The 13,244-nt window shown below is 47.5% G+C and overlaps 1 protein-coding gene across 2 annotated transcripts in view; it reads right to left on the reverse strand.

Annotated features, from left to right (window-relative positions):
• The window catches only part of DMXL2 (Dmx like 2), a 224,507-nt gene that overhangs the window by 53,676 nt on the left and 157,587 nt on the right, over positions 1-13,244 (reverse strand). For both annotated transcript variants that reach the window (XM_073568443.1, XM_073568442.1), the window contains exons 31-32: positions 9,735-9,820; positions 7,114-7,315 (exon numbers count right to left, since the gene is read on the reverse strand). In XM_073568443.1, coding sequence (XP_073424544.1) covers positions 7,114-7,315; positions 9,735-9,820 — 288 coding nt within the window. The remainder of the gene's footprint in view (positions 1-7,113; positions 7,316-9,734; positions 9,821-13,244) is intronic.

Consider the following 13,244-nt stretch of genomic DNA (forward strand, 5'->3'; position numbering starts at 1 on the left):
GAGCGACCTCTAATGGTTGGAGGGTCCTGAGACGAGGACGAGCTCTCTTCCGCTGGCAGACCCCCCTCCCTGTTCCTGCCCGGGCCCTGAAGGGATTCAATTGCCCTTGTAAGGGACAGCATAGACTGCGATAAGGACACCGCCCATTCCGGGGGGTCCTGACCCCTGGGTTCAGAAACAGTGGGGGGCTCCTGGGCGCGCTCCGACTCACAGGCTTCACAATATTTACCCGCCTGTGCCTTTGGCAGCCTGACCCCACAGGACACGCAAACCGCGTAAAGGAAAGAGTGAGCTTTCCCTTTGGCAGACATACTTGCACAGGCTGAAGGCAGAGTAGAAGGAGGAGGAGGGTAACCTCTTCCCTGACAAGCAGCGTGGTTCTCCGAACGGAGTAACACTCACCCACCGGCTTCTGTCTGCAGTACCCCTGCGTGGATGCGAGGTGTTAGGGCGGAAGTAGATAGAATCCGCTTTCCTTTTCCCCCCTGCTCTCCGGAACCTATATCGCGCCTTCTGCCGTCTGGAGGCCGCATTCGCCACCGCGTCCGCGGGCGGGACTTCCGGCTACCACCGGAAGCCAGCGGGCGGGACTTCCGGCTACCACCGGAAGTCGGCGCGCGGCCTCGCGCGATTGCAGCGGGGCCTCGGCCGCCGGCGGGCCACCGGCCGCGCTCCCGGGCCTACTACCGCTACTCACCAGCGCCAACCTGCGGTGCGCTCCAGGAGCGGATCCCCATATATTAAAAAGGTGAGCAGGACCATCCGCCGTGCGGCGGCGGCGGCGGGGGGGGGGGGTGGGTGCTCTGTCGGTTTTACTCGCGGCCTCTTCCCCCTGTACCGGATCCCCCGCTCCCGCTCTCACCTGCGCCTCCGATACAGCCCCCTGGACTCACAACCAAGGGGTGGACGGGGCCTCCATACACTGCTGTTGTAGGAGAGGAACAACGTGGAGGCTGACCACTGGTTCTGCTCACACGCGCCTGATGAAGATGTGGGGAAACCGAGTCCTCTAATCAGGACGCGTTGCCCCTCTTTCGTTAAAAAAATAGATGTCTGGAAAAAAGTCCCAGATGTGTCCCTCGGTGCGGGAGAGGACACGTGGAGGGTTACTCACACGTGGTCGCCCGTTGGTGATTTGGGGAGATCGGAACCTCTCTATAGGATCCGTCGCCCCTATCTTATCTTCATAGAAAAAAAGAGAGAAAAAAAAAAAAAAAAAAAAAATCTAGTCTGGAACTCCAGACTGCGTGTGCCTCCATCAGACACTAAGCAAAAACTGAGTTACGCCCGGCCTAGGGGCGAGGGTGTATGCGGCGGAGGAGGAGCTAACTCTTTTTTTGTACACTTAGTGTCGGCCTCCAGACGGCAGAAGCACACACCCACAGTCTCTGTGTCCCCCAATGAGACGAAGGAGAAATCCCCAGCGACTACTCCTAAGTTCTGAAGGAATTTTTTCCAAATTCTGACGTACATTTTGGTAGTAATGATTTTTCTACTTTTAAGTAGGGTGTTAATCAGATCTGGAGAGAAACCTTTATCTTTTAGCAGTGACCGTTCAAACTTCACGCCGTCAGATGTAGGCCAGCCACCTGAGGATGGAAAACTGGGCCCTGGGATAGAAGATCCCAAGGATCGGACACCGACATGGTCCTGAGGCATGAGAACCATGCCCTCCTGGGCCAAAATGGAGCAATAACTATAACCTTTGCTCTGTCTTTTCGGATTTTCCTCATCACCAGGGGTAGTAGAGATAGGGGAGGGAAGGCGTAGGCTAGCCTGAAGTCCCACTTTATCAGAAAGGCATCTACCGCCAGAGGATTCTCTCTGGGATTTAGGGAGCAGAATTGTCTTAATTTCCTGTTTTCTTTGGTGGCGAAGAGATCTACTTCTGTTTGTCCCCACTTTTGTACAATCAGGTTGAAGATAGAGGTTTTTAGGGACCATTCTCCTTGCTTTAGCAGATTGCGGCTTAAGAAATCTGCCGTGATGTTTTCTTTCCCTTTTATATGTAGACCTGTTAAAGATAGAAAATGCTGCTCTGCTAGATGGAACAAACGCTCTGCTACATTCATCAGGGGCTTGGAACGAGTCCTGCCTTGGTGGTTGATATAAGCAACGGTGACCTGATTGTCGGAGAACACTCGTACGTGATGGCCCTGTAGATACACAAGGAGCTTTTTAGCCGCCTGCTTCACTGCTGTCAGTTCTTTCAGGTTAGATGACATTTCTATCTGATGATGCTCCCATAGGCCCTGGACCAGAATCTCACCCATATGAGCCCCCAACCGGAATGGCTAGCATCCGTGGTGACTATGCGGGTTATGTTATACTCCCAGGGTACCCCTCTGGATAAATTATCCTTGTCTAGCCACCACTCTAGGGACTCCCTTGTGTTTCGGGACAAGGTTAGCTGGCCCTCCAAGTAACCCCCAAGGACTCTTTGATGTAATAAAACCTCGCCCTGTAGTTTCCTTGCATGAAACTGGGCCCACTGGACTGCCGGGATACAGGACGAGAGAGAACCTAGAAGGGACATGGCTTTCCTGAGGAACATGGTGGGGTTATTGGAAGCGTTCAGGACCTGGTAGTGTAGGCGAACAAGCTTCTCCGGAGGCAGACGGCATTCCTGTTTCTCAGAATCTAGGATTAGGCCTAAGAATTGCTGGACTCTCATCGGCTGTAACCGAGATTTTTGGATGTTCAGCAACCATCCTAACCGCTCTAGGGCACACATTGCCCTCTGTAGCTGTTCCAAACAATGATCCGCCGTTTTGCCTACAATAAGGAAGTCATCCAAGTAGGGGACTACTAGCATGTCTGATTCACGTAGATGGGCCATAACTTCCGCTACCACTTTAGTAAACACCCAGGGAGCGACTGCCACCCCAAGGGGGAGGGCCGCATATTGGAAATGTCGAACTGACCCATCTAACTGAACCGCCAACTCTAAGGAAACGCTGATGAGCTGCATGAATGGGTATATGGTAGTAGGCGTCTTTTAAATCTAACACCACCATAAAGCAGTTTTGAAACAGCAATTTTATTGTGGAATTGATTGTTTCCATTTTGAACGGACGTATGACCAGAAACTCGTTGGGGCCTTAAGATTTATTATAGTCCTAAAGGAGCTGTCTGGCTTGCGGACCAGGAACAGAGGGGAGTAGAAACCTTTCCCCTTTTCTCCCTCTGGAACCTCTGTTGGGACCTTCTTGCCACATAGATCACGAACCTCGGCCTCCAGGGCAGCTTGGTTTGATGTGGAAGACCTGAGTGGGGTGAACTTAAATCGATCTTGGGGAACCCAGGAGAATCCTAGTCGTAGTCCCCCAGCTATCACCCCCAGTATCCAGTTGCTACTAAAGATCAGCGACCAGGCTGGGTAGAAGGCAGCCAGTCTCCCTCCTACCGGGGCAACTAGTCATTGGGGCGGCTTTTTAGTGTCGCGAGCTGGACCTTCCTGGCGCCCCCCTCCTCCAAACATAAATCCTGTACCCTTTCTTCTTTTCTCATCCCATCTGCCCTGATCTCTGGACGGCCTTCTACGGAAATATCCTTTCCTGGTAAAGGGACGTCTATAAGAAGGGTTTGGCAGACTGGGGAATTTCTTTTTATCATCCCCAGCTTTTTCTAATAGTTCGTCCAGGACGGGGCCGAATAGATATTCCCCCTCACACGGAATGGAACAGAGTCGGGACCTGGCCTGAATATCTCCCGGCCAGCACTTTAACCAGAACGCTCGAGCTGCATTAGACAATCCTGCGGTCCTAGCCGCCATCCTTGCAGAGTCCGCCGAAGCATCGGCTAAAAAAGCAGCGGCATTCTGGATGATCGGCAGAGTTTTCCGAATGGATACTCTCGAGGCTCCGTCTTTCAGCTGGGAATCCAGTTGATCTAGCCAGACCATCATGGATCTGGCTGTACAAGTGGCAGCTATCGCTGGTCTTAGCACGCCCACTGACATCTCCCATGTTCCTTTTAGAAAAGAATCCGCTTTTTTATCCAGCGGATCTTTCAAGGAGGCCATGCCGTCAAAAGGTATGGAGGATTTTTTGGAGGCTTTGGCTACTGCCGCGTCCAGCTTAGGGGCCTTATCCCATCTGCTTACCACTGGGTCATCAAAAGGGTACCTCCGCTTGAAGGCTGGTGGCATGGTGCCCCTTTTTTCAGGCCTCTTCCATTCTCTATTTATCAGGCCCTGGACTTTATCATTTAATGGAAAAGCCCTGCGCTTCCTGGGATCTAGACCCCCGAACATCATGTCCTGTGCTGAGAGTTCCGGCTTTGTGTCTGCTACCCCCATGGTGGACCTTATTGCTTTGACTAGCCTATCCATTTGGTCTAAGGGGAAGCAGAACCGGCTAGAGTCTTCATCCAAAGACGAAGAGGAGGCCGGGGAGTCTGAGGAGTTATCGTCTTTCCTAGGGGCGACCGAGGACTCCGAGCCTGAAAAACTAGCCTCTCTTCTCCTAGAAGATTCCCCTTGAGATAGGACTTTCATCTCTGTCCTGATTATCTCCCTCAGGCTTGTAGTGAAGTCAGGCGTCTCTTCCGCTACCGTCTGTCGCACGCATGGCTGACATAACTATTTAGGGTGGCCATCTGGCAAGGGGCAACTACAGAGGGCACATTCCCTGTGCTTCTGTTTTCCCGTAGCTTTCCTCCCCTGCGAAAAAACATAAGGGAACACTGCATCAGGGTACATTCACGGAGATCTCTTACCCATGCAGATGAAGCAGGTACCGGATGACGGAGGGAGGCAGGGGGATCCTTTAGTCTGGAGGAACTTCTGCGGCTCTGTCCGCTCGTTCATCATTGCTTCTTTTGCTGGCCACTCGTATGAGGCTTCACTGTGGCCTGTTTCTGCGAGCGCTCCTGCGCCTCGTCCTGCTGGTCTATGGGGGCTTCCGTCGTATCCATTGCTGAGCCTTCGGAAGCACCCCAGCAGCGTCCCCGCCTGCCTTATAAGGCCTCCTTATGTCCGGGTCAGCAGGGTTCTGGCCGTGGCACCTCCCACCCGGGACCCTCCTGCGACCTCCCCGCCCAGGCCCCCCCACCCCACCCGCGCCCCAGGACAGGTGTGCATCCGCGGCGCACACCGGAAAGCCGTCCGGCACTCGACTTCCGGTTTCGGCGTTCCCGGCCCCGTCACTTCCGCCGCTCACCTGAGACCGCGGGAGCGCGCAGAAAGGAGCCGGCACGGCGCCCCCGGCCCGGGAATGCCTCCAGCCCCCACATGCGTCGCCCTGCGCCGGCCGACCGGGCGCCAACGCCGGCCCGGATGAGGAGAGGACCGGACCCCGGGGGGAACGCACCAGGAAGGGCCCGGGGCATACATACCTCCTGGTGCTGGCACTGAAACCAACTGATGCGTGGGAGAGGTGCCGCCCTTTTGTATCTGTAGGTTTCCTGTTCCTGAAGGGCGGATCCCCTTTCTCAGGTGGTGCTGTCATGGACGACCGAATAAACTGAAAAAGCCTGGACCACACAAGCAGTTATAAGGAAGTGGGTCGATTTAATGCTGCCGCTTGTTATGCGAGGGAGCCAAAGAGGAATGCTGATCTGGGATGCAGCCAGCACACACCGCGTCAAAGACATGAAGAACTTCCTTCATGAGAGAAAAATAGATCAAATAATGATTCCTGCAGGAATGACGGCTTATCTCCAGTCTCTTGATATCGCCATTAACAAGCCATTCAAGGACAATTTGCGTGTGGAAATCAATGACTACTTTGAAAATAGAATGGAGAGAAATCAACGTGGAAACTTTGTGAAACCTAAACTGCCAGAGATTGTGACTTCGGTGAAGAATTCATGGGAGAACATCACTGACACTTGCATTGCAAATGCACTACGAGCAGGCTACCTTGACAAGAAGTGCTCATTTAAGGACAGTGCTATTGCTAGACATGAGAGATATGGGCCTATGATTCTGAAAGAAATGGAGTCACAAGAAATTCCACAAGAACTTCAGAGTTTGGATTGTTAGGATGATGTTCCAGAAGATGATGACATGGTTGTCATTGAATAAATCTTGTTTTGTGTTATTAAATATTGAGATCAGTAAATGAACCATTGGTCGTTGTTTTACATGTTGTACATGGAAATACCATAATTATACGGTAGTAACAAGAAATTCTTGAAGTTGATACGATTCACAGTTTATTTGATTCTACTGTTTTGTGATGACTACTGTTCAGCATACGTTGGTATGTTAATAAATGTTAATTTTTTTGTTAAAAAAAAAAATTTGTCAATTCTTTTTCTTGAGAAAACACGCACCCCCCCCCTTCCCCCGAAAATAAGACATGGTGCAACTTTCGGATCAAAAATTAATATAAGATGGTGTCTTATTTTCAGGGAAACAGGGTATTAATCCAGCAATGCTGCGCACTTCACTAAGCTGGTGCCAAATGGTAACATTACAGCGGTTACCATCCCCTAACAGGTTAATTAACACACTTAGACGGCAGGGTGGGCAAGAAGTTTGACAATGAGCATTAAACAAAAATAAAATCCTTCTGTTCTTGAGGACAGAGATGATAGTTAATAAGTTGAAAATTGCAATGTTGCTTGTTTTTACAGGCACTTTGTAATTTTAGAAGACAAAATAAAAAGTAAGCCAGCTCACCAGCCACCTGCGCAGATCCTCGGAACCCTGTGCAGACAAACGTGGAAACGAACAAGGCAAAGGAATAATTGGTTCCAGCTGTGTGTAAAATCCTTTTCTTCTTTATTGGAAAAACACAATAAAATGCACAAATAGCTTATGCGCTCTCCACAGGTGCCATAACAGACAGAGGCTACGCGTTTCGACCTTGTCGGTCTTTAGGCTTGGTTAAATACCGACAAGGTCGAAACGCATAGCCTCTGTCTGTTATGGCACCTGTGGAGAGCGCATAAGCTATTTGTGAATTTTAATATGTGTTTCCAATAAAGAAGAAAAGGATTTTACACGCAGCTGAAACCAATTATTCCTTTACTTTGTAATTTTACCCATTACTGATGTTAAGACAACCCCTTTAATCTGTCGAGCATTACCGATTTATAATTAACAGTAACACGACATTAAGAAGAATATATGTATATATTTTTTAAATCGAATTAGTCTCATACTTGAATGGTGTATTTTCAGGATCCAGCATGGCCTTGTGACGTAGAATGGCGGGTCCAGTCCCTACAGTCAGTTCACTAGGAATGGTGTTAATGTAATTTGGTGGTGGACCTTCAAACTGGTCCATTGTTTCATAAAGAATTTGTTCCCAGTTTTCTAAGTTTTTGACAACTCCAATGCCAAGTGGAGACGTTACTGGAAGATCTAGTAAGAAGTTCAAAAGCGGCAGCGTTATTACGTTGTGGCAAGATTACTAAACATGCAACTGTTTTTCTGCAAATTAAATATAATATTGAAAAAAAAACTGGAAAAAACAAAAAACAAAATAACCATTATTTTTAACTATGGGAGGAAAAAAAATAATCTTAGCACACTTTCCTTATACCACTACAATCAATGTAGCCAGTCGGTAGGCTGGGCACTCTACCTTCATGGCCAGCCTACACTCAGTGCCAGTTAGTGTGTTTTCCACTGGTTGCGGATCCTTTGATTCTACTACATGAATGGATTTTCCTCACCAAGCCCAATGGATTAATCTTTTCTGGTCAGGGCTGCGCTTGCAGCTCATTCTGATCTAGGCACCAAGGATAAATTCACCCCTATTAAATGCATAATCCCAGTCGCCAATTAGGATACTGTACATTCAGATCTGTGTTTGGAACGTCTATATAATATTTCAAGACATTTGATGAGATAAATGGTACTGAATACAGCATGATTTAAAATAATGGACACCATGACGAAACCCAAAAGATCAGAGTGGGAACCACTGGACGCTACTGGTGTCAAGCTTTGCGACAGATCCAACACACCATTGGGATTTCAGCTGTTTACATAAACCACAATGTAGATGGGAATAGACTAAAGCTCGGTAGATAAATACTTTTAAAGGGGTACTATGGGGAGATAAAAAAAAATGTACTGTTCCTGCACTCAAACATTATAAAGAGGAGATGCTTTGTGCAGTTTTATGATCTTTATAACCCTTGTAATTACGTGTGACAGGAGCTGCTCCTCATGGCTTCCCCCTCTCGTGTGTGATGTAATGTCACAGACAGGAGAGGGGAGCAGTGAGGAGCAGCTGCTGTTACATGGAATTACAAGTGTTCAAGATCATAAAACTGCACTGGTTATCTTGTCTTTATAGGGCATGAGTGCAGGAACAGTAAAGAAGAAAAATTGTATTTCCTTGGAGTACGCCTTTAAGACTAGACTCATTAGGAGGTCCTGTTATAAGTTCCGTCATTTTTGCTGTCAAGGAAATAAGCAGCAGACAATACTTCTGTTTACATGATGGACTCTTGAACAGAAACCGAACAGCCCCCAGTATAAAGATTTGGTTCTGTTTGACCCAGTTTGCGTATGTCATAAAACAAATATGGTTTTTTTTCTGGGGGTTACACTCTCACATTCCTGTAAAAGAACAGCACAATGTTGAACCTAGTCTAAGGTGTATACAAAAAGTTACATGGAAATTACATAAGGTTGCAACAGCAAAGTGATGCAAGCTATAGCAGGCAAAATCAAGGTAGAGCTCAATAGGTCACTCATTTCTGAATATGTTTTTACACATACAAGGAAAGCTTTTAAGGTTTAGCACTGGTTCAGTTCTCAGCAGCTTCTAGCAGTCAGTCCTCTTTCTGATGAATTAGATAGACTTCCCACTTCTGCTGCTTGTCTTATTAATTAGGAGAGCCGATTTGGAGAGAACCTGTCACTCAAAACTAATGATAAACTTCTCCAATCAGCGCTCCCATTGAGTGCAGCAGCTTGACCAGTATCTGTCCTCACCTGTCCTGATTGATCCTAAAGCAGAAGACAGCTAGGTGGCCAACATTTATCCCATTTCCAATGTCTATGTCATCACCAGAACAGCCCATACCATCTGCCCTGTGCAATACTTCCCATAACTCTGGGTAGATGGTCAGGGTACCAGCTCCTAAGACTACATTTCTAGTTTGCCACCTGCTGCTCTGTCTGTGCCTGCACCCCTGCTCTACAATCACAAACTGAGGCTGCGCTCTGTGCTGGAAGCACTAGCATAGTTGTTGCAGCAATCAGCCATTACCTCTCCCCATTATTGCTGCTTGCACATCCACAGAAGAGAGAAGAGCATTCCGGGATTCACTATTAAACTCTGTTGTTCAGCCTGTGGACCCCTTATCCTAAAAGATGTGGGTTTCTTTGTAAGTCTAGTGAGAGGATGTAATACGAAAATATTTATGTGCAGTTATCATTGCAATAATCTGCTTCCAACTTAGTGGTGACTATGGGCCTGGATCTGGTACAGCGTGAAGGATATATAATTGCTGAAACTAGAATCACCTGAATATCTCCCGTTTTTCCTTTGGATACCACACTGAGACTTGGAGACCCTGGTTATGATATGCCAGGCTCCTGATTGAGTGGATATACTTCCGGGTGATAAAATTAGCCCCTTAGCCCACCCTACTCTAGCCAGTCCTAAATCATCTGCAGACTCTAGCATCCACTAATTGAGTGGAAAAAAAAAAACAAACAAATTAGGTCGGCATCCATATTCAAATTTCAGTAGGTCAATTAATAACCCAAAATATAAAAAGGTTTAGACTACAGTCTTCATAAATCCAAAACTGGCACAAACCTGTAAGTTCTAGTCCGGCAATCGGGAAGAAGTTCTTAAGATTTTGGACTGCAAATTTCACCATTGCCAAACGGATGAGTGTCCAGCTGAGAATAAAGAATATAGCGTAGATTTACACTGCAAATGGTTATCAATTCAGAAAACAAGCAAAATATAAAAATCCATAAATAACTGCACACCAGAATAATCTCTTAGGATATTGTGCACTCATTCAGTATTTGCAGCACAAAAATGCGGCAAATACAGGAGTGTTGGCAGGAAATACGCTGCATATGCTGTAAAAATATGCATGTTTTGCCGTGTTTTTTGGGTGCGTTTTTTTTCTCCATTGATTTGAATGGGTGCAAAAATGTTGCAAAAACGCCGAAAGAATTGACATGCTGCACGCATCAACTTGCTTCAAATCTGCAAGGAAAAAATGAGCAGTGTGTGCATCAGACTTTGATGGTAAAGGAAAACACTGACATTTTTCACAGCAAAATTCAACGTGTGACTTTGGTTGATGAGGTTATGAATAGGTAACGAGCCTGATCTGTATGGTCTATGTGAAGAGGCTGATCAGCACATCGAGTTGGTCCACTGCAGGATGAATGTTATGCAGCTTCCTCAATTTTCCAATACCGTATTTTTCGCTTTATAAGACGCACTTTTGTTCCCCCAAATTTTGGAGGAAAGTGGGGGGTGCGTCTTATAAAGCGAATCTGTGTGCTGCTGTGCTATAGAGTGGGGGGGGTGGCTCTGGCATGGAGTCAGGGGGCTGGGGTGGGCTGGATGGGGCTGCAGAGACAGTGGGAGGTCCTGTGCTCCCGCTCATTAGGCTCATGTAATATTCACTGCACCCGCTGTCCATCACCTTGGTGCTGAAACAGCGCCGAGTTGGTAGACAGGGGAGCGGTGCATATTACATGTGCCTGCACTCACCCCCAGTCACTATAGACACTTACCTACTGATGATCGCTCCTGCTCCCAGCTCCCCCGTGGCTTTCCTGTGTCTAGTCTGCTGTCATCCTCCTACTGCAGGGTGAGCAACAGCAGCAGCTCATTCAGAAAGCTCATCGCTTCAGGACTTTGCATGATGTGACCATAGGACCTGCGGTCACATAACTCCCAGTGTGCACTGTGAGTCACATGACCACAGCTGAGCAGCTCCTATTGGTCACATCATGGAAGGTCCTGTAGCTACAATGAGCTGCTTGAATGAGCAGCAGCTGCCTGTGCCCTGCAGGAGGAGGATGACTCAGCACAGACACAGGTAAGCCACAGGGAAGCTGGGAGCAGGAGCGATCATCAGTAGGTGAGTTAACTGTTTATTATTTTAGCATGTGCTTGCCAGCAGGGTGGAAATATAGGGACAGGGGCCATGTGTGACAGCAGGGGGAAATATAGGAATGGGGGGACAATGTGTGCCAGCAGGGGGGAATAAAGGGATGGGAGGGGGCAATATGTGCCAGCAGGGGGGAATATATGGAGGGGGGACAATGTGTGCCAGCAGTGGGGAATATATGGAGGGGGGACAATGTGTGCCAACAGGGGGGGATTATAGGACTGGGGGGACAATGTGTGCCAGCAGGGGGGATTATAGGCCCGGGGTGACAATGTGTGCCAGCAGGGGGGGATTATAGGACCGGGGGGACAATGTGTGCCAGCAGGGGGGATTATAGGACCGGGGTGACAATGTGTGCCAGCAGGGGGGATTATAGGACCGGGGTGACAATGTGTGCCAGCAGGGGGGATTATAGGACCGGGGTGACAATGTGTGCCAGCAGGGGGGATTATAGGACCGGGGTGACAATGTGTGCCAGCAGGGGGATTATAGGACCGGGGTGACAATGTGTGCCAGCAGGGGGGAACATAGGGACGGGGGGGGCTGTGTGAATGCCAGCAGGGGAGAATATAGGGACAGGGGGACAATGTGTGCCAGCAGGGGAAAAATAGGGACGGGGGGCCGTGTGCGTACCAGCAGGGAGGCATATAGAGGGGGGCCATGTGAGTGCCAGCAGAGGGGCATATAGTGACTGGGGGGGGTGTCATATCCAGGATAGGATGGGGGCCATGTGCCAGGATGGGGGTTATATAGATACCAGGATGAGGGACATATATATGATTTGTAAGACGGACACTGGCATTATAAGACACACCTCCATTTAACATAAAAAAACATTTTTTTCTCTTTTTCTTCACCAAATTTGGGGGTGCGTCTTATAAAGCGAAAAATACGGTAATTCTTTGCTGTGAATTGGAGCATTTTTGTAAGCTCAAACCTCAAAGACCCAACAGTCCCCATAATTCAGAGGTATTTCTTTTGTCTGTTTCTTATTAGATAAAACCCCAAATCATTCAGTACATATACTATTTATCAGGGCATTATGACTTGTGAACGGTTCACTGTGACAAGAGACTGGACTTCAGCCGAGCACAGAAAACAAGTACTTCTGATCACAATATACTGAAAGGCAGAATGAAATTCAAATGAGTGGGCACCATCCAACTATACCTAAAAAGTATACTAATGCAGGGATCACCACATGCAAGTAAACTAGATCAATAAACAAAAGAAGAAAAAAAGACTATGCATATGTGTGGGATCACCACGCATGAAACAATTATTAGAAAATATAAATTTTTATTTATTGCACAAAAGCAGCAGAAAACACCACACATTAAAAACAATTAAAGCAATCTAGTCAGCATGTAAACCGCTGGCTGCAGAATATACAGGCACTAATATAGATCAATCAAGCTATTAGTAAAGCTCCATATGATACAGACAATACAGTGGGAGCAATAGAAGGAGACAATCAAAAATGACTGGACACATTATTATAACTCTATAATGATAAATTGCACTGAATGCATAACAAACAGCAAGGAAAAATAATCAACAATCCCTGATAAGAACCCTGCAGTGTTTGGTAAATACCTGATGGAAAAAGGTAGAGAAAACCTGGGTAGCCAATGAAGCTCCTCATGGGGTAAAGTCACTAATCAAAAGAGCCACTAAAGCTCCAAGTGAAAAAGCTAATAATGTGCGATAATTCCACACCCCAAACTGGAGTGCAATACATCACTCAGGAGCAGAACAGTCAAAAAGTCCAGTCAGAGTCACCCCAGCGTCTGTATAAAGTGCCAGCAGTCATAGCGGGATACAGCTGCGGTGTCGGAACGAGTGGGTTACTGTATCCCGCTGTGACTGCTGGTACTTTATACAGACGCTGGGGTGACTCTGACTGGACTTTTTGACTGTTCTGCTCCTGAGTGATGTATTGCACTCCAGTTTGGGGTGTGGAATTATCGCACATTATTAGCTTTTTCACTTGGAGCTTTAGTGGCTCTTTTGATTAGTGACTTTACCCCATGAGGAGCTTCATTGGCTACCCAGGTTTTCTCTACCTTTTTCCATCAGGTATTTACCAAACACTGCAGGGTTCTTATCAGGGATTGTTGATTATTTTTCCTTGCTGTTTGTTATGCATTCAGTGCAATTTATCATTATAGAGTTATAATAATATG

This window comes from Dendrobates tinctorius, unplaced genomic scaffold (assembly GCF_039654945.1).
Source record: "Dendrobates tinctorius isolate UK_male_01 unplaced genomic scaffold, ASM3965494v1 ptg000022l, whole genome shotgun sequence".
NCBI lineage: Eukaryota > Metazoa > Chordata > Amphibia > Anura > Dendrobatidae > Dendrobates > Dendrobates tinctorius.